The 22,805-nt window shown below is 35.4% G+C and overlaps 1 protein-coding gene across 1 annotated transcript in view; it reads left to right on the top strand.

Annotated features, from left to right (window-relative positions):
• MICU3 (mitochondrial calcium uptake family member 3) overlaps nucleotides 1–22,805 on the top strand; it is a 112,053-nt gene that overhangs the window by 36,167 nt on the left and 53,081 nt on the right. The window contains exon 2 of the mRNA XM_021714009.1: nucleotides 22,211–22,364. Within this exon, the coding sequence (XP_021569684.1) occupies nucleotides 22,211–22,364 (154 nt within the window). The remainder of the gene's footprint in view (nucleotides 1–22,210; nucleotides 22,365–22,805) is intronic.

Here is a 22,805-nt window from a genome sequence, read left to right as displayed (position 1 = left end):
CAAATTTTATAGGTCAAAAGTACAGATACTGGGTGCTATTGTGAATTAAATAGTTAACTATGGAAAGTATCCCACATATCTATCATCAAATAATTAAAATTTAAAACTTACTTTGTATTACAGTCATTTTTAAATATTTATACCATAGACAAGGTCTCAAGTTTTCTCAAGGTTTTTGCCATTTGCCAGCAAATTGTAGGAGGGCAGCACTTTGTGTCTTTGATCTTATACCTACACCCTTCAGACAACAGAATTTGGAACATGGCTAAGGCCATAGATTGGATTGAACACTGATGTTCAGTAGAGTGGTAAAAATGGGAAGGACGTGGAGACGTGAACTAGAAAGGGATTGTGTAAATGTCAGATATATAAGTGCTGAAGTTACTCAGAAAGTAAGAGTGTATTATTTGATGCAGACTGATAAAGAAGTTCTAGAAACGTATCTCTTGTGTATTTTTGTGATATATTTTATTCAGAGAGCATCCTCCTAGGATCTATGGAGAAAGTGGCATTCTTAAATGGTATGATATGAATATCTTCTATAGTACTGTTTTCTTAATTGTAGGAGAGCAAAGTGGCCTGGGATTTTAAGATTTTTGGAAAAACAAGCACTGGGGGTCAAAGAGATGGGTGAGGTGTATCTAACCTAGAAAAATTACTGAAAACATGGTGGTATACCGACTGGCTGACCCACAGTACTACTCCAAAAGCAGTGTAGATTATCATGTCGTTGTTTAGCTTATGCTTGGGAAAATATAAATCTTCCCTTTCCTTTTCCTCTTGTCCTCACTCTATAATGACCTCCTTGCTCATTTCTACTTATGGCTGCCCTCTATAGCAGCTCCAAGCTCAGGGATTAAAGTGATTATGAAAATAACATAGGTTGAAATAAGTGAAAGCAAGGTGTAATAAAGAGCAGTTGGCTTGGAGTGAGCCAGGAGAGCTGAATCAAAATCATGACTCTGCCTTTACAAACCTATGCTAGTAAACCTGAGTCAGCACCTTTTAATTGGCCTTTCAGGAAGTTTAAAAAAAAATTTTTTATTTATACTTCCCTGGTTCAAAATTTAGTCAAATGATTCTACCTAACTTCAATATTTTATGTGCTAATTTGCCTAGCTAAAATTATCAGGGTTCTCTTTTTAAGGAAAAATTGGAAAGTGAATAATAGGAGGCATCTGTCTGTCTTTGTTAGGTGAAGTATATTGTGTTGAGAAAATGGCTTTTAAATGAAGTGAAAATTCTCAAAAATAAGCTACGGAATACTGTGATTGTGTGTGTGTGTGTGTGTGTGTGTGTGTGTGTGTGTGTGCGCATTTTTGTCCATAATTCCTGGCTCATAACTTCCATAGTCTTTGTTATAGTAAACAGAATCTTTCTCTTTGACCTTTTCCTGCCCTCTTTTCATTTGATTATGGCAGGACTCTAATCTGATGGTGGGTCAGAAGACCCTCATTCCAGAGAGGGTCCTGCCCCAAATCCTGGAGAAAGGAATGCTGCAGAAAGGCCAGTAAGAATCTGAACAGACAGATTACATCAGATCCTTTCTATCCAACCACATTTTGACACGGTTGTTCCTGCTTCAGTCATGCTTATCCAGTGATGTCCCCATAAGAAGTCTCAAGAGGACAGGGTTTGGGAATTTCGATATAGCTAAACATGAGGTCCCTGGAGGGTGGTGCATGGGAGGGCATGGAAGCTTCATGCCTCTTCCCTCCATACCTCACTTTATGCATCTCTTCATCCGTATCCTATGTAATATCCTTTATAATAAATTGGTAACTGTTAAATATTTCACTGAATTCTGTAAGCCACTCATAAATTAACTGGACCCAAAGAAGGATCACAGCAATTCCAACTTGAAGCCAGTCAGCCAGAAGTTCTCAAGGCCTGAACTTGTGACTGGTGTCTAAAGGCGATTGAGCCATCAACCTGTGGGATCAGATGCTGTCTCCAGGTAGATAGTATCAGAATCAAATTGGAGGACATCCAGTTGGTGTCCTCTGCAGAACTGATTAATTGCTTAGTGATGGGTCGAACCCTCTCCCACCACACCTAGTCACAGAAGTTTTTGTGATGAGTGTTGTGTTGGTGTGAGAAAGGAAGAAAAACATAGCTTGAGTTTTTCCAAATAAATACCCATTTAATGAAATAAATGATTATACCTCTAGTTCTAGCAATGCAGAATTCAATAAAGTTATTTATAAACATCTTTTAAACATATTTTTAAATACCATACTAACAAGAAATTGAGAGACATTGTCAGGGGAATTAATAACTAGAACAGTATGTGAGCTGTGGCTTACTTGGGGGAAACAGCATTTTAATGCCCATGTGGGTACAGGAGACAAGGCCTTGGGAAGTTCGAACTGAGATACTACCTACCTAAAGCCAGAAACCTAATCAACAGGATAGACTAGGAAAAAAAATCCTATCCCATACAAGTTGATGACAAGAAGGCCTGAAAATTCCTGCTTGGGCTCATAGTGGGAAAGAGGACTTTCCTGAAACTGTATAAACATAGTTCCACATCACCTCGTGTGGGCTCAGGATTAGAACTGACTTTACCCAAGTAGAAACAGCTGATGTAGCTGGCAGAAAGAAATTTAGAACTTTTTTGGAGGGAAATCCCTTGAGCACTGGCCGTATGTGATTTCGACAAATAAGGTCAAGATGAGGATGAGCTCGTGATCCAAAAGTACAAAATATGTGGAGGTCTATGAACAAGAGTCAGTAAACAGAATGATTAGATTCCTAACAATTTAATAATAGGATAATTTGGCTGAATCTATAAAATAGGTGCATTCAAAATGATTAAAGACTTAATGAAAATTCAGTATGAAAAAGAATAGATTGCAATAAAGAATCAGATAGAACTTGATGAAATGGAAGCTAGATAGGTTAGACAGCATAGAAGACATAACAAAAGAGGCAGTAATCAAGAAGATAATTTTGAAGAAACTACACAGATAAGTAAAACAGAAATAAAGCTGTGACAATTATGGAATGTTCAAGAGACCTGCACAGTAAGCTGAGAGAATCTAAAATTCATCTGTTAGGGGTTGCAGACTGGGAGAATAGAGATAATAAGAAAGGCAATATTCTAAGAAATAGTGACTGAAAAGTTCCTAGAAGGAAACAAAGACATTAATCTTCATATTCAGAAAGCATAGTAAGTTCTCAGCAGAATAAAAATAAATCTGTATTTGGTTACATTGAAATTGTAAAATCAAAGATAAACAGGACAGATTCCTACAAAAGGAAATTTCTTAATATTTATTAGTCCACTTGGCCTGATAGTGGACTAACAAATGTTAATAGAGGACAGTGGGCTATATCTCCAAAATGCTGGGAGAAAATATGAGGGGGGAACCCAAAAAACTTGAAATTTATTTATAAAAAATTGTGTCCTACATGTTTAAACTCCAGTCACCTTTAGGGTACGCCTGTTTAATTAATGCAATACACCTGTCAAGATGCTGTCTCCACTGCTCAAAACAGTTTTTAAACTCATCAGTTTTGATGCCTTTTAGTGCGTCTGCCATTTGTTGTTTGTTTCTTTGTTTTTCACTTCTTCCATATGGGCAAAACATTTTTCTTAGAGGACTTTTTTCACCTGAGGAAACATAAAGAGAGTTGCTTGGGATGAACTGGGTGAGTAGAGAGGGTGGGACGTGGGAGTCATGCCATTTTGTGTCAAAAACTGTTGAACATTCAGTGTAGTGTGGGCAGGTGTGCTTGTAAATCACCAGTCATGGAATGGGCAAATATGTTGAAAGAATCTCCAAAAAAAAATTTTTTTTCACTGAAGCCAACAGTAGCTTCTCACAACAACACTAGCTGGTATGCGGATGCTGATGGGTTCCTAGAATACTTACCTAGTAGGGGAAGCCTGTATGTACTACAAGGGAGTCCACCCTCCCCTACAAAAAATTCTGGTTTTTTTGAGGGGGTCTCCCCTCATAAGTGCCAGCTTAGATTTCTACACCTAGGTAAATTATTATTTAGAAATGAGAACAAAATAAATTCATATGCATAACAGACAGAATTTGCCAGTATCAAATCATCATTAAAAGAATTACTTACGAATTCATATCAGGAAGAAATGAATTAAGCAAAAAAAAGAATGGATGAAATTCAAGAAGAGATAGTGAACAAATAATTAGTAAAAATGGGGGCATTTCTTAAACATTAACTGTATATAACTATATAACAACAGTAATTATTTTAAAAGGAGTTACAAAGAAGGTGGATTTCAAATATTGAAGAACAATTGATAAGATAATGGGGCATGATTAAAGTATTTCATGTGAGAAATAAAAATCAAATTAGAACACTGCCTTGGATAATAATTCAAGTGGATTAGAATTCTACATATGATAAGTAAATCTTGATGATACTTAGAGGAATATATATGTTTTGATGTTCAAAACAAGACACGAAGCAGGACCTAGGGTGGAAAAGACTGCTACATTTTCAGTTCCTTAAAAATATCTAATAAAACACAAAGAAATCTTGAAAGGGAAGAAGATATTTACAGAGCATAGCACTCACAAGAAACAAATGTCCATAATATATAGTGATGATCTACAAGTCAATAAGAAAAAGACAGTACAATAGAAAAATAGTCAAAAGATCTAAACAGGCAAATCGAGAGGAAGGTTTTATGGAACAGACCTGGAAATGGCATGCATCACTTCCACTCTTATTTTCTAAACTCTGTCTTATGGCTACACCTAAGTGTGAGGGATACTGGGAAATGTACTCTAGCCGTATGCCTAAGAAAAAGAGGAAATGGGGTTTTGTGAGCAGTGAGCAGATTCTTCTGTAATGAATAGGAAAGTGTACAGGTATAGTGTTTACTCCCTTATCCCTCCAATAACACTTTTCTATTTCCCTTGTTGTACTAACCCTGAGAGTAGAACACAATCCCCATCTAAAGCCATAAGTTAGCATGGACATTTATTCCATTTTAAACACATTTAAGGTGAATTTTCTGTTTTCTAAATTGCCATATTACTATGTCAAAATTTCTCTTATAAGACAACCATCCACACTGAATGAACCATCATGAGCAGCTGTTTCCCCCAGTAGACCAAGTCTTTGACATATTTGTATTTCCCTTAGCACCTTGCACATACTTTCTAAATAAATGCTTTGGAGTTAATTCATTACTGTAATTAATACAGTTTCTCTTCCACCAACTACTTCAGACATCATGCCCTTAACTTTTGAATTTTCATCAAAATAACTGATAACATTCCAAGTTTAAGAATTTTAAACCACGAAACTATGTATATCACACATAACATTATATGTATAGGCTTTATATTATTGTTGGGTAGTTCTCAGTAATCTTAATCTGCAAAAACCAATCCTGCTGCCTTGATGAAACCTAAAGGAGAATCTGTTTCCTATCTTGAGGCTTACAGTTTTCTTTGTGGTAGAAGAAATTTACTGATTTTAATCTTCTTCTTAAGCACCACCTGCTGGAACTTGGTATAGAGCCATTTTCCAAGTTTGTGTTCTGCAGTGTGCTGGAAATTTATGAGCCTGTTGCAGTTCCATATGCACAGTTCTGTATTTGGGAGATAGAAAAGAAGTTACTTGTTTTATTTGAACATCGGCCTTTTTCTGTTCTTTCAGAGGTAACTTAAGTTTTTAAACTCTAAACTTTCTCTTAGATGATGAAACTAAATCTCTAAACAATACTCTTCAAGTAAAAAAATCTTTAAAGCTATTAATACGGTAGAGACTACATGTTCATTATGCTTTTAAAAATGTTTAGCTCTCAAGTGAGGTAGGATATATAAGAGGTTCAGTCTTAGTACTCTGCTACTGTGTATCTCTGTGACAATGACTTAAGTTTCTTAACCTTTCTGATAAATCATTTCTTCATCTGTGACATATGAGTATGGATGATTAGATTTGAATCTGCAACACCCATTTCAGCTATACAGTTCTTCAATTTTAAAATCACTTTAGTATTTCTAATATTTTATTTACTAATCGTTGCTTTAAACTTATTCCCATTCCTTAATCCTATCTAAACTTAGATTTATGCTAGTTTTATAAACTTTGTCCCAGGTAATGCCATTTGGCTTTCATTCATGTTAAATTCAAATGAGACTTTGGTTTTTCCAGGGAATAAAGTGCCAGTGTGATTGGAATTAATTGCCAAAACTAAGTAACATATGAATTTTAAAACATACTCATTTTTTTCAATAATAATTTCTGCAAATGAAAAATTGAATATTATTTTTTAAATGTTATACCTTTTTATTGTTCTTGTACTTTCTTGTATTCTTTTCTATAAATTATTTTTGTCAAAACTAAAAGATATAGAAAATTATATGTTCCACCATTCAAAATTAACAGTTGTTAACAATTTGACATTTATTTTCAGTATTTTTCTTTTTTAAAAAAAGTTTATTTTAAATATGTAAGGTACAGTTCAGGGCTAGGTATACAAATGTTCATTATGCATGAGGCGTTCCCGCCCTCCCGACAGTTTCTCACTATGGCTACTCCCTTTTTTATAGTGTTACGGTAGTTGTTCAAAGTCCACTTATGAGAGAACATGTGATACTTAGTTCTTTGTTTCTGTGATAGATCATTCAGTATTATAGCCTCTAAATCCATCCAAGTTGCTGCGAAGTTAATAATTTTTTCCTTCTTTATGGCTAGGTAATATTCCATCATGTATGTGTACCACAGTTTTTTATCCAGTCCTCTTTCAATGGGCAGCACAGTTGGTTCCATGTCTTTGCTATTGTGAATAATGCTACAATAAACTACATGTGCAGGTATCTTTTTCATAGAGTGATTTGATGACCACCAGGTATATTCCCAGTAGGAGGATTGCGGGGTTGTATGGGAGGTTGATTTTTAGATCTTTTAGGAATCGCCACACTGTTTTCCACAGAGGTTGTAGTAGCTTACATTCCCACCAACAGTGTAGAAGAGTTCCCTTTTCACTGCATCCTTTCCAGCATCTGTTGTTTTTTGAGTTATTAATGGTGGCCATCCTGACTAGAGTTAGGTGGTATCTCAATGTGGTTTTAATTTGCATTTCTTTGGTAACTAGTGAGGCTGAGCATTTTTTCATGTATCTGTTGGCTGCTTGTATGTCTTCTTTTGAGAAGTGTGTATTCATATCTTTTGCCTATTTTGTAATGGAACTGTTTGTTTTTTTTCCTTTCAGCACATTTGGGTTCCTTGTAGATCCTAGATGTTAGGCCTAGATGTTAGATGTTGGCAAATATGTTTTCCCAGTCTGTGGGCTGTCTCTCCATTCTCTCAGTGGTTTCTTTGGCTTTGCAGAAGCTTGTCAGTTTGATGAGGTCCCACTTGTCTATCTCTTAAAGCATGGATACTTGGGGTTTTGATCAGGAATTGGTTGCCAATTCCAATTTCTATAAAGGTGTCTCCTACATTTTCTAAACTTCTTATAGTTTGAGATTTTATGTTTAGGTCTTTGATCCATTTAGAGTTCATTTTTGTGTACGGTGATAGGTAGGCGTCTTGCTTTAATCTTCTGCATGTGGTCCCCCAGTTTTCTCAGCACCATTTACTGAATAGGTTCTTCTCTCCCCAATGGTTGATGGTGGAGGCTTTGTCGAAGATGAGTTGTTTGAGAAATTGAGGTTTTGCTTCTATTTTCAGTCTTTTTCAGAGATACAAATTTACTACTAAGTATGTGATATTTTTTAATAGCAATATTGAAGAACATCACTTTTTTTAAATGGAGCTTCCCTTCAGCTTTTTAATAAACTCAATTTTTTAAAGCAGTTTGTTTATAGCAAAACAGAACAGAAAGTGCAGAGTTTTCTTATATCCCCACCCCCACAAATATAGTCTTCCCCACTATCAATATTCTGCACAAGAATGGCACATTTGTTACATTTGATGGACCTACACTGACATGTCAGTATTACCCAGAATCCATCTATATTAGGATTCACTCTTGGTGTTGCACATTCTCTTAGCTTTGACAAAAGTATCCACCATTATAATGTTACACAGAATTATTAACCATTTACAGGGGATTTTCTATGAAGGAGAGGTCAAAATTTAAAAGAATACCTAGGGCCAAGGGAGAGTACCGTAAAAAGAAACAAACTTGGAGGGAGAGCCCCCTTTCTAGGTTGAGGTTTGGGCCTTGGGCTTTGTTGAAAAAGATGTCTTTGAAGCTAGAACTTTTCCACATTGAGCTGAAGATGGCAAACAGGGAAATACAAACTGGGACTGGCAACCTAGAAGCCTACTGTTGGAGAGCCCTTGGGGCCAGGCTGGCAGGCAGAGTGTCAAGGGCCAGAACTGTCATGCAAGAGACCCCCTACTAGGATTCAGGCAGCTCAAGACTGACTGATAGTCAGGGCACCTCTAGCTGCGACTGGAATGCAGGAACTCTCCTACCCAGCACATACACGTTGGATTATGGACTGCCAAGGAGTCTAGGACTGATCTTAAGTGTTTTTTCTTTGTTTGTTTGTTTGTTTATAAAAGATTCAAATGAGAGGGTCCACAGTGAAATCTTCAACTAATCCACTTCTAGAGAGTACAATGACTGCTTGAGAATGACCTGCCAGAACATTTTTAAGGACTTATATGAGTGAGTAGAGAAAAAGGACAGATGATTGGTGGTATGGACTGAATGTTTATTTCCTCCTCAAATTGGTGTTATAGTCCTAACTCTCGATGTAGCTATATTTGTGGATTGGACCTCTAAGGAGGTAACTAAGGTTGAATGAGGTAATAAGATGGACACCAGAGAGTTCGCTCACTATCTCTCTTCCTTCCTCCCTCTACACCAAGGAAGGGACATGGAGGACATAGCAAGAAGGCAGCCATCTACAAACTAGGGAGAGAGCCTTACCATGCTAGAAACCAACCATGCTAGCTCTTTGATCTTGACTTACAGCCTTCAGAATTAATTAGAATATATATTTCTGTTTTTTAAGCCATCCAGTCTAGTATGTTATTATGGTAGCCCAAGCTGACTTATACTATTGGATAAGTTAGGATAATCTATTTAGAGAAAAATAGTCAGCTATTAATGGTGTGGTGTGTTCCTTTCTTACAGTTGCAATTTAGAAAAACTATCTTGGAGTCATTGTATACCCAGGCCTAGAAGTCAGTGGCTTAGTGCATATGAGATTGTGTCATTAAGGGTCAGCCATCACTCTGAAGAAGTAAATAGAATTCCACATTGTACAGTCTAGGTGTTTGGAACTGGGGCAGGAAGACTAAGAGAACAGTGGTAGAGCGTAAAACAGATGGGAACCATAGGGAAATGCCAGACAACTGGAGAGTTTTATAAACATGAACATATTTAGAGAACATTCAACTTACGGTGCCAAGAGGTACCTGATACTTTGTAAACTTTGGGTATAGACTTGAACAGTCAAAAACGATTTCTAGACCTAGCTAATTAATAATGTGGAAACTGTTGATTCTATGGGCCAAGGGAGAGGGAAGTGTTTAGTTTTCATTATAATATTTATAATTTGTAGGGCTAGTATTTATTTATCCATTTTACAGCTGAAAATACTAAAGTTCCCCAGAGGTTACCCAAGTAGGAAGTGGTAAAACTGGTATTTGAACATAGACCTGAAGGGTCGCAAAACCCATGTGCTTTTATTCCAATATACCAAGTTGTATTCTGCAAGAGAACATTGGATTCAGTGTCATAATACCTAAGTTCTGGTCTCAGACTCATTTGCAGTTTGTGTGACCCTGATGACAGCCTCAATAGACTAAGTTAACTCTTTTGTACAATTGTGCTAATATTTTGCTTGCTTTTATAAAGTAATATGCTTATAAAACATGAACTTTAAAAAGACCATTTTTGTATAACTTGTTTTTTTTACCCAAGTATGTATGTTGTGAATCTTACTATGCTACCACCTCTAGATCTACCATATTCTTTTTAACGGTAACAGACTATTCTGTGGATGTGCCATAGTTTATTTAATCATTGTCCTGCTGATTTTATTGTTTCTGTTTTTTTACTATTAGATTAATTTTATTGTTTCTGTTTTTTTACTATTAGATTAATTTTATTGTTTCTGTTTTTTTACTATTAGAAACATGCTGCTGTGAATACCCAAGGATTTAAGTAGATTCAAATGTTAAATTGCTGGGTCCATAGCTGTTAAATTTTTTTTTTTTTTTTTTGAGTTGGAGTTTCACTCTGTCACCCGGACTGGAGTGCAGTGGCCACTCCCAGCCACCGCAGCCTCGACCTGATGGGCTCTGGCGATCCTTCCGCCTCAGCCTTCCAAGTAGCTGGAACTACAGGTGTGCGCTACCACGCCCGGCTAATTTTGATTTATTTAGAGATGAGGTCTCACCAAGTTGCCCAGGTGGGTCTCGAACCACTCACCTCAACCTCCCAAAGGCGTGGGATTACAGGCTGAGCCACTGAGCCCGGCAGCTGTTAAATTTTAATAGAAATTCCAAATTGTTTTTCAAAATGTCACATCAAGATATACTTCTACATGTAATAAGTAATGAATAATTTTATTACAAATGATATACTCCTAAACAATATACACTTATTTTGTGAATATTTTTTATGTAAATGATACCTCTCCTTTTATAACTCATGTATTATATTTGGGAAATTTATACATATTGATACATGTGTTTCTAGTTAATTTATTTTGAATGTTTTATTAAACTGATATAATTTCCATCTTTTTGAATATTTTGTGAAGACTGACAAATTGTCAGTTTATGTAGTCCCTGTTTATTAAAAACAAAGGATAAGCACCTTATTTGTTCAGCTACTCAGATTCTTTTTTTTTTTGCTTTGTTTCTCTGTCTGATCTGTTCATTTCTGATAGGGATCTGCCGAAGTCTCAACCACGATTGTGAGTTGATTAATTACTTATTGCATTTCTCAGTTTTTCCATCATATAATTTTAAGCCATTTAGTTCGTACACACATATCTTTCTGGTGAGTTTTTGTCTCATTTTATTTCCAAACGTCCTGGATGATGTTTAATTGTGACTCTTGGACATTTATGTGGCTTTTTAAAAAACAGCCCGAGAGTGTTTTCTTTCGTTGGTGGAGTTTAACCCTATAATATTTTTTGTAATTGAGAATGTGTTTGCATTTATTTTTGCTGTGTTATATGAGTGTATGTTATTTCTTTCTCTTTATCATCTGAGTTAGATTGGTCCTGTTTTCTTATCGTTTCTCTCCCTCTAGTGGTTTGAAAGTTATACATCCTATTTTAGCCTTCAATTAGTTACAGATAAATGTAAACAATTTTTTATATGTATATCAGGAACTTGAGGATAAATCAGTATCAGAAAATTTCCCATTCCAAAAAAAGAAAATTCATTAAACATATTTTACTATATTGCCTTCCTTACCCCACATTTTTCTGGTCAGTTATAGTGTTAGTACCAGATAGTTATTGATTTTTTAATAATATGCTTTAATTTTTAAAGGAATCATTACTCAACAAGTATAGTAAGCTTTACAACTACATTCACTCATTTTATTCAGCCAATATTTGAGAGCCTGCTACAAGCCAGAAATTTTTCTAGCACTGGGGAACTGAGGTGTACCAAGTAAACAAAAATTCCTGCCTTCATGGGATTTATATAACTGAGGAAGCCTGGAGACATACATTTAGGATTTGTTAGTATATTTATTATAATAATTAAAGACTAGATGAGATCATAGAGGGAATAATTATAGGTTTGCTTGTTTGTTTGTTTTTTAAAGGAGGTTCAAGGACTGGTCCCCAGGATACTATGTTGAAGAGAATTACCAGCAAAAATACCAAAAAGGAACTGCCAGATGGACAGGAGGAAAATCAGGAGAGTGAGGTCTTAGAAACTGAGAAAATAAATTACTTTTGGGAAAAAAGAATGATTAATTGTGTCAAATGCTGCAGGATGAAAACTGATAATTGACCTTTGGACTTAGCAACAGGGAGTTCATTGATGACCTTGACAAGTAGTTTTACTGGAGTGGTGGAGGGGAAGGCCCCCTAAAGTAAGTTCAAAAGAGAGTGAGAGGAAATGTAGACATCTCTCTCTAGTGGTCTTGCTGTAAAGGGTAGGAGAGAAATGTCAGGGAGGAGGGACAAAGGTAGCTAGATGGAGGAGTGGGATCCAAAGCTTTTTAAAATGGGAGGATTAGCGGCATGTGTGTATGCTGAAGGGAAGTATTCAATAGAGTAGGAAAAATAGTGAGGTTGGCAGGGTAATGGAGGTATTTCTGAAGCAAAGTCCTTGAATAGGCAAGAAAAGATGCAAGCTATATGCTAAACCACTGTGCCTCCTTAGAACAGTACTTTCACTTGTATCCCAAATATATCAAATAATGGGATGATACATGTGGAAGTTTACAAACTTGTAAAGAACTCTGTAATATCAGCCACCATAATAATATAAATAAGAGACTTTTTTTATGTTTGTATTTTTAAAATTTATACAATTACATTTAGGGAGTACATGTGATTTTTGATACATGAGTACAATGTATAATGATCAAATCAGGGTATTTAGGATATCCGTCACCTTGAACATTTATCATTTCTTTGTATTGGAAACATTTTAAGTCTTCTAGCTAGTTTGAAATGTAAATATTGTTAGCTGTAGACACCTCCTGTTCTGTTGGACACTATAACTTATTTCTTCTATCTAACTGTAGGTTTGTGCCCATTAACCAACTTCTCTTCATCCCCCCTGCTGCAGCCCTTCCTAGCATCTGGCAGCTATCCTTCTACAAGTAGAGACTTCAGAATCATACATGATCAGTTGCTTTATCAAGCAACCTTTTAAAAAAAATTGATCTCAGGGAAATTCTGGCTTCTCTTTAGCTGTATGTATTTCCATATCCACACATTTACTAAGCATCAAAACATTTCACCTAGAGTACTTTGGGATTTTCCCACACTGGAAATTTGATGTTTAACCTTTCGACCACCCAGCAAGCAAAGAGAATGTTACCTCTTTTATCTTCTTAAATACCTTTAAATAAGCCTGAAGCCATATGACAAAGCCAAATGTAACAGTTCCCAGAACATCGTTTTAAGCTACTTGAATAGACTCTTAATGCAAGTCCCATATGATTCTTGCCCAAATAATATAAAATAAAAATGTACATTTAAAAGATTATTTGCTCTTTAATGTTTTATAAAAATGCTGCTATAGTTGTCAACATTGGATAAGTCCTAGTACCAATTGCTTAATTTCCTATATGAAATTAAACATGTTTTAAAATCTCTTTATTTTACAAAATGTAGTACTGATTTGAATTTAGTACGGAACAAATGTTCTTTCAAGAAAACAATAAGGTTGAATAATCTAAATAATTTTGGTTAATTCAAGTGGTTTTTATTTTTCCTTTTTTCTCATTTTTCTTTTTCTTGGATGCTAAAAGGTAATGCATTATGCAGTGTTTAGATAATTGATATAATTGTTTCAAGTTACCTTTTTAGGGTTCTATCAGCTTGTAGGCATCAGTTTCTCTAATTGTCAAGTAGTGAATCATTTATCTGGCATTTAATCTTGCCTCCCTGGGAAAATCAGATCTTACCACAGAGTAAATTTTCAAATTGCTGACCTGAAGTAACATGAGCCTGTGCCTTAGCAGTGAACCTTTGCTTTCTGTTATTCATGGGAAGGATAATGATGTACTCTGTTGCCTCAAGGCCCTAGTTTCACTACTTTAAGATGTAACTTCTAAGTACTAGATGCAAAGGTCTGAGTTTGGAAATTCCAGGGAAGATAACTGTATTGACACAGTATTTTTATTTCTCTTGGAAAGATGAGATAATTAAAAAATGCAGCTTTTATCATTTCTACCTCTTCTTATGTATCTCATCTTCTGTCAGCATGACTTAAGAGGATTTACAGTTACCTGAAAATTATCATTGTTTATTTTTATGAGTAAATTATGTAAATTATTTTATACCCACATAAATATTCCATGTTTATAAGTAAGAAAAAAATTAAAGATCTAGAATGTAGCTCACAATTTCTCAGTAAAACAGAAGAAATAGAGCTGTCTAGAGCTAGAAGGACTATTCCCTTAAATATTTTTAGCAAATGTGAAAAGGTTGTCAAGCAATTCCCATAAAATAATTTCTTTGAAGGTGTAAGGTACAATTTCCTAGAAGGAAATAATATGAAAAGGGAAATTGAAATTCTCTAGCCCTAGGTTTCTGTGATTTCACCTTTCTACTGTGTTTCCTTGCGCACAGATAAGATAATTTATGTGCCAACTCTGAGGTATATGCTTGGGCAGTTTTTAGCAGAAATCTTGCAAGATATTTTTAATGTGAAAAATTCCATTTTAATATCTGCCACATGTAAAAATACTGCAGTGATACTTTTCCTTAAACTTATGATGTATATATTTTCTTGTTCTGTGAAAAAAGCACTATAAAAATTTTAATGTATCTAGTTAAAATATACCCCCTGAAGCCAAGAAATTGTAATTGTGTTACATTTAATAGGTAATATTTGTCAAAATCATACATGCTGTAGTTTCATTATTTTGAAGTTTGATGATAATATTTTATTTCAGAGTGAATTTCACTATATTAATGACATGAATGAAGTTGTTAGAATTTAAAACTATAAGTATGTATTTAGAGGCAATTTTATATTTTGTTTCTGTCACTTAGATTTTAGATTTCGAATTTTTGGTTAATTTTATGAATATTTTGATTATAGCAGTTTATCACTATATTTAATTTAGGAATAACTCAGTTTTATAATTATAGAGTAAAAATTTGAAGATTATGATCTTACTACCTATAGATGGCTGAATCCAAGTTTTATAAATTAAGCTATAGAGCAGTAATAGCAATTACTATTTGTAATTAGTTAATGCGGGTAGGTCTGTGGAGGTGGAGCAAAAACATGCTTACAACTAACATCTCTCAACATTTAAGGACACAGGACCGGATGCAAATGTTTTTGCAATCTTACTGCAGTGTTTTGAGGAAAGGTCAGAGTTACAGAAGCATTTTGCCAAATTTAGAAAAACAAAGCAAACAGACTATTGTAACCCAGTGTGAATGTAGGAAAGAAGTACAAGTGACATAATAGGAGTATATAAACTAAGATTTAGCCAAGGTACAGTGTTGACTCTCAGAGAAATTGTGTTGTCAGTCTAAGATATATCATCACATGGGTTGTGATTAATTTGGATTGACTTGGAGCAGTAGCTTATACAGTAGAGAGATTGTGGCAGAAGTTTTCTGGCAGGTGACCTTCCTGAAAGTCTGAGTAAAAGAGTACATACTCCTTTTGATGTGGAGCCATAGATTCATCTTCCTGCCAATAACTGGAAAGGTATTGGAGCTCACCTCCAGAGACATTGCAAAGGTAAGCAGAGAACCGGAAGCAGATCTAAAGTACTCCCGGAGCTGGCCATAGCTCAAAAAGCGTTACAGTTTTAAGAACTCATCCTAAGCACAGATGGATATTGGATTTGTTCTTGTTTCTGTCAACAGGTTAGGCCTAGATTTTGGTTAGTATTAGCTTAGTTGACTTCATGAAGTTCTAGCAGTAAATAACCATTGAATGTGCTGTTAACTAGCAGAGTACGCTAACATCCTAGAAAGAAGCATTATGGAGACCTGGTAAGTGCCGGCCTAACCCCAAGCACTGGATTGGGCAGGTAAGCATATACTACATTTCCAGGGAGAACCTCTCAAGTTATCAGGAAGTCGTGTCATGCAGAGGTTGACAGGTAGGAACCCAGGTACTGAAATGGGGAAATCAGGGACAGGTTGGTTCTGAGGATAGAGAGCAAATCAGGAACTCAGTTCCTGTTTCCAGAACAGGACAGGTGACACCAAAATCTCTGTCCCGAGAGTATTTGGTTACCTCCACCTTGGAACTGGATTAGTTTCAAAAGCTGATACAAAAACAAGAGTTCAGGGTTCAAACAACATTAATTATATTCCGTCTGTAATAATTTTTAATTACAGCAAATTTTAAAAATTAATAAGCTTTAATAAGATAAGATATAATAAGATAACCTCCATGGCTGGGCTTTGCTGTTTATTATCAAACAAAAATGTATGTTTCAGTCTTTCTGCAGTTAAGAGCTTCCTCAGTAGGTAGGTCTCCTGGTTTAACCCCAGAATACTTCCAAGCAAAGAAAGGAGTACATGAAGAGAAAGGATTTCATGTAATAGAGCATTAACCCCATTTCTAAAAAAGAAAAAAACAGAGAGGCATCTTCAGGAAAGACGGAACGTGGAAATTTTGTGTTGTGTTTCCTTCATAAAGATGATTTCCTAGAAGCTAAGATAGTTCAGTCTTCAACTATCTGTATTTCTACCATCCAGCTTCTCACATAAACTCTATTTCTCTTTGCAGCCATTATAAGCATAAGGGTTTTTTCTTTAATATTTCTTAACAGTTTAAACTATCACTTCTTCAACTTCCTGAGTATGTGTTTATTAGTTTCACTGTCACCTATAGACATGAAGAATTTTTTCTTATGTACCTTCTTTCTTCTATAACTCCTTAAAGATTCTTTACAGAGTTCACAAATGATCTTCTCATATGTTACCACTTTTGAAAGGCATCTTTTCAAAGTATGTAATATTGAGTTGATAATAATGATTTTCATTTTAGCAATTAATGTTTTAACTAAATGAATATAATTCAGGTTTCTTGGCTTTCTTTTTTTAATTTTTAATTTTACATATGTGGGGAACAATTCAGGGTTAGTTATACAAATATTTATTAGCAGGTACCCTTGTTGATGAGGTATTACTCCCCCTCCCCTGACAGTTTCCCACTAATGCCAATGCCATCCCGGCCCTCCCCCGGCAATTTTCCACTACTGCCAGTCCCTTTCTTATAGTATTACAATAGTTGTTCAGGGTCTGCTTATGAGTGAGAACATGTGATACTCAGTTCTTTGTTTATTGGCTTTCATGTTAGCTTTTCCATTGATCTTTGGTACATTATACTTATTGGTGAGTTTTTACTAAATTGACAACTTGTGGTGCAAAGTATCATATCTTAAAGTAATACATATTAATGAAAGATGCTTAAGTTGATTTTAGAATTTAGAAAGTAGCTTTTTAAAAGGTGTATTGAATTCAGTCAGCAAAAGTATATTTGAAATAAAGTATATTAGCCAGTGAATACAGTGGTGGATCCTCAAAAAAAAAAAAAAAAAAGAATTATATTTTAGAGGGCAGGCTCCTTGAGTACCAGCTTTTCCCGCTAGGTAAGTATTCTAGGAACCCATAGGCATCATGTACCAGTGAGTGTTGTATGAGAAGGCTGTGTTTGGCTTCGGTGAATTTTTTTTTCTCTTTGGCGATTCTTTCAGCATGTTTGCCCATTTCATGATGGATGATTTACGAGCGCACCTGCCCACATTGCACTGAGTGTTCAGCAGTTTTTGACCAAAAAACAGCATGACCCCTGTGCTCCACGCTTTCTAGTTACCTGATTTCGCCCCAAGCGACTTTTTTTTTTGTTTCCTTATAAAAAAAGCCCTCAAAGGGAAATGTTTTGCTGATGTGGAAGAGGTGAAACGAAAAACAGCAGAAGCACTAACAGGCATCAGAATTAATGAGGTCACAAACTGTTCTGAACAGTGGAAAAAGTGATAGGTCTATCGCATCAAAGGGAGAGAACTTTGAAGGTGACTGAAGTTTAAACATGTAAGACTAAATACATGGCCACTGCCTTACTAGACTCTGATGTGGCCATGTGCTCTTTGAGCTGTGGCTGTCACCATGCTTCCTGGCTTTGGCCCCCTTACCTGCCTTGGGAAGGTGAATCTCCTCTTTCTTTCTTTCTCCCTCTCGAATTTACTCTTTAAATAAACTCTCTTTCTCCAATCTGCTTTCTAAATAAACTATATTCTTCAATCTTAAAAAAAATAAGCACACAATTTTTAATAAATACATCCTGGATTTTTGGGGTCCCATCTCACACAGGTATACTTGAATTAACCTGTTCTTATGATATAAGGATTACCTCTGATCACTTAATCACAGATTTAATGTGCTCCAGAGAAATGACTGTATTTGTTTTTTAATAGACCCAGAACAGTAACATGATATAAGATCATTGTTATTTGTAGGCAGGCAAGATTGACAAGAAGACTCCTGTACACTAAGTTTAACGTGTAGAACTGTATCACAGTAAAAAATTATTAAATTCTGCGTCTTGTATCATTAGATCATTCACTAAGAAAACAGTCTGTTGATAAACTACAGAGAAATAAGCATATGGACTCTTAGGCGTATGTAGGCAGAACATGATTAAAGCAAGCTTATTTATTTGTATTTCTCCCTAAAGCAGTTTTAGATTATATAAGTAATCTTCTGATTGACTAATTACATTATAATTAATTCATTTGTATATAATAGACATACCAAGTATCTGTGGAATGAATGAATTAATTAATTAATTTGCATTAGCACATTAGAGATTATTAAATATTCATCTTGAAAGCTATGCATAATTAAAAGATAATTTAAATAATAAAAACTCTAATACAGTTTTAGTTTTTGTTTGGAGATTTCTATTTATGCTTCTACTTGCCCACCTCATTTTAAATTTTTTTGGGGGACTGATAATTTATGTTTCTATTCTGGTAAAAAGGTGAAGAAACAAGAAAACCAACTGATCTCTAAGGACCATTCTAACTCTAAACTGATTTTCAGTGAACAGAGGAGACCAGGTAAATACCCATCCTTGATATAAAGTAGAGGATAATTATAAAAATTAACAGCAAATATTGCTTCTATTGGAAATTCATTAGAAGCATTCTCTTCAAAACATAGAACAAGTCAAGAATGCTTAATATTGCTTAAAATATTCAACATCATTTTTATAGACCTAGACCTCTAGCAATTAAGGAAATGAAAATGTAGTTTAAATACTGGGAAGAAAAGGCTACAACCATGACTATTTTGAAATCATTTATGATTATCTACTTATAAAATTTGAGAAAAAGTTATTTAAATTAAAGAAGGAATTTAATAAGGTAGTTGGATACAAAGCAAGGATAATAAAATTAGCAGCTTTTCCATACTTTAGAAATAACCAGTTGAAAATATAACGGGAATAATAGGTCCCATTTCCAATTCAGTTTTCATAGTGTCTTAGCCTGTTTTTTGGTAGCTATAATAAGGAATACCTGAGGCTGGGTAATTTATAAAGAAAAGAGGTTTGTTTGGCTCATGGTTCTACAGGCTGTACCAGAAGCATGGCCTCGGCATCTGCCTCTGGTAAGGGCCTCAGGAAGCTTTTGCTTGTGGAGTATGGTAGAAGGGAGCAGGCATTACATAACAAGAGGAAGGGCAGAAGAGAGAGGGCAAGGGAAGTGCAAGGTTCTTTCTAGCAGTCAGTTCTCGGGACACTAATATAGTGAGAATTCATTACAAAAGGGTAGCACTAAGCCATTCATGTGGGAATTACCCCCATGACCCAAACACCCCCTAACTAGGCTCCTCCTCCAACATTAGTGATCAAATTTCAGCATGAAATTTGGAGGGACCAAATATCCAAACCATAGCACAGATAAACCTTAAAATGTTTAAAAACTTTAAAATATTTGAAACTTATATGAAGAATACTGCAAAACTTTACTGAATAACATAGCTGAAACTTGAAAAGTAGACACCTGTGTTCCCAGGTTGGAAAAATCAGTATTGAGACTGTCCGGTCTCCCCAAATTAAACCAAAATTCAATATCATTCCAAAGAAAATACCAGTAGGATTTTTAAAATAGAATTTGACACATTGATTTTAATGTTTACCTAGAAAAGAAAATTGAGTATCAGTCATCATAAATATTTTTAAATGATTGACAATAAGATAGAGTATTGCTTTACCTAACGTCAGAACATACTCAAAAGATCAAGTAATTAAAGTGGCGTGGCATTTGAGTAGAAAGTGACAAATAAATCAATAGAAGACAATAGAGAATATTAAAACTGACCCAAGTAATGATTTCCTGTTCTGCTCTGCATCCTATCCCATTCTTCAACCAGATGAGCCCAGTCCTCCTAGTTGATGATAAGTAGGCTATTCTGGGTTCAGGCCAGTTTACCGGGATATCATGGGGGAATTGTTCTTCACTTTTTACCAGTGTTTAATTTGAGCAGTGCCAGTGTGATTTATTAGACTGTGTGATGTATTATACTAAATTGAGCAGAGACAATGGAGGAAGCAACAAGTCGGCAGTACCAGGAAGCTCTTTTAAGCACCAGGCTCTGGTTATAACTCTCTTTTGTAGTATAAATCGTATTTTTCTCCTTTGGGATATAATTTTTTTGTTTGAGGCACAGACCATTCCCAAACTCTTCCTCAGACCTTCTTTTAAGTTGGTGCTAAATAGAAATATAGGCGTCACCTAATAAATACCTTATCAGAAGTGATAGATTCTATTGCTGAAGCAACAAGGGGTAGAATTCATACAGTGGAGTTTTAATAGAAACCTTTAGCTCTACTTGGTGAGATTTCGCCCCATTCCCTTACTCAGATGGTTAAAGAATGCAAACTATTCTAACACTTCTGCTTGTTTTCCCTCACTTCAGTATAGAATGGAAATCAGAGTTAGGCAGTCACTGTAAAACTATAGAGAAGTAGTAATGAGTGGTGGCAGTGGATGGATGTGAGAAATTAAAGTAGGGACTAGAGCCTTCGTTAATTGATAGTAGAAGTAAAGGAGAAGGGGGAGTTGTCAGTATTAGCTCATAGAAGGTAGATCACATTCCCAGCTGCAGTGGTCAGACAAGTTTGGCATGCGGGGGACCTTATAGATCATACTTAAGGAAGGAGAGTCTGGTGAGAAAACACAGGCACCTCAGGAGCAGTAATGGCAGCACCATGTAGAGGCAGAAGTCACAGCTCAAGTCCGTATGGGTAATACCACATGTAAATGTTGTCGGCAAAATATTGTGGTTCTGATCTGTTAGTCTAAGGCTGTGGCTTCCGATTATGGTGCAAAAAAAATGGGAGTTCCAGGCTGAATGGTGTTGAGTGAAACGGAGATAAATCACTATTCACTGGGGTTTACTAGGACCAGGGAAATGGCTCAGCAAGAAAAAGGCAGAAAAGTAAACTGGTCACAGTTTCCCTGCCCTGAGAGGAATAAGAGACCCCTAGGATATACGTGTTCAAGGGGAGTAAGATGGTAGTCTGATCCTGAGATTCAGGAGACGATTGCATTGAGTTGTCTGGTGTCTCATGTCTCACCCATGGCGCACCCGAGCAGTTGTTACCAAATACTGCTTAGCCAACTTATCTCTGGTATTAGGTAGCTTTATCTTTCTAAAACAACACCATTTTCTTTGTGTCATTGCTTCTCTTCAGAAACTCCTAAAACCACTTGTTTTCTGTGATATTAAACTCCAGTGCTTTAGTCTGGCATTCAGAGTCATTATTAACTTGCCATATTTACCTACACATTTTCATCAATGCAAGTCCTTTGCTCCAGGAAGATATTACCATGTTTCAAATATGCTATATAAGCCTTGATGTTCATATCTTTTCCTGACATTAAAATTTATATTTTCTTCTTCCTGAGCCTTCTTGTTAACCTCAACTTACAGTGCTTTTCTTCTGTTTACTTGTACTTGACTCATTATTTTTCTCTGTTCGTACCTTTTGTCTCTCCCACTAGTAGTTTGTCCTTCCATATAAATTGTATATTCCTTAAAAGAAATCATTTCTTACACACGATTAAACATTGTGAGTGAAACCTTCTTTTAGTTTTTAATGTATCTACTTGTATAGTATAATGTTTTGAAATGTCTTAGTCTTCAGAATGGTGGAAAAGATTAATCATTTGCCTGGCTTTTTATTTAATAGAGTGTAACTTAGAAATAAAAAATGTAGTCTCCTTGCTGAAAGTTCCTATGGATTGCTTTTGTTATGGCTTCTCAAGATAGTAGATAGTTAAATTTTTTTTCTAATATGAAATAATTTTCAATGGAATATGTGAAAATATAATTTATGCATTTTGTCAATAGTCATGTAAGTTGCTGTAAACTCTCTAGAGGCAGTTTGATAGTATGTACAAAAAAGTTTTGTTTGACCAGTCTGTTCTAATCCAGAAGATGCAATATTTTCACACTTTTTCATTTACTCTGTTAGTTTTCTTTCAACATCATTAAAAACATTTATCTCCTAGAAGGAGGTGTTAATTCACATAGTTCCAATTTATTTGCTTTCTTAACTTTAGGTTGCTATTGGCAGAACAGACATTGAAGACTTGGACCTCTATGCTACATCTCGGGAGAGGCGATTTCGTTTATTTGCTTCTATAGAATGTGAAGGGCAGTTATTCATGACTCCATATGATTTTATTTTGGCTGTTACAACAGATGAGCCCAAATGTAAGTATATTTTTTAAATCATCTTAATAATTTTATAAACTTCTTTTAAAATTTTTAATTTAATTTTATTTTAAAGATGTGGGGTCCAGTTCAGGGTTAGGTATACAAATGTTCATTATGCAGGCACCCTTGTTGATGAGATGTGCCCCTCCCTTCCCTGGCAGTTTCCCACTATTGGCAAAACTATTTTCTTATCTGTAGTTTGTAAAATATGGAACAGTATAAATTTTATAGAACAACTAACTGAATAATGTGGTATTTCACAAGACATGCTGTACGGTGTTATAGACTAGCATTTTTTTTTTTTGTAAACTCTTACTTGTATCTCTCCGTTTTTCAGGAACTCTCTCAGTTGCTCTCTTTCTCAGTATGTACCACCTTACTTTTGTATTCTTTATAAAAGACTGGTGTTCTGCCTATTCCTTCTTTTACATTGAACCT

Source organism: Carlito syrichta, unplaced genomic scaffold, assembly GCF_000164805.1.
Source record: "Carlito syrichta isolate Samal-C Ts95f unplaced genomic scaffold, Tarsius_syrichta-2.0.1 Scaffold305146, whole genome shotgun sequence".
Lineage (NCBI taxonomy): Eukaryota > Metazoa > Chordata > Mammalia > Primates > Tarsiidae > Carlito > Carlito syrichta.
Note: the sequence above shows the minus strand (reverse complement) of the source record. Positions and strands in the feature narration are given on the sequence as shown.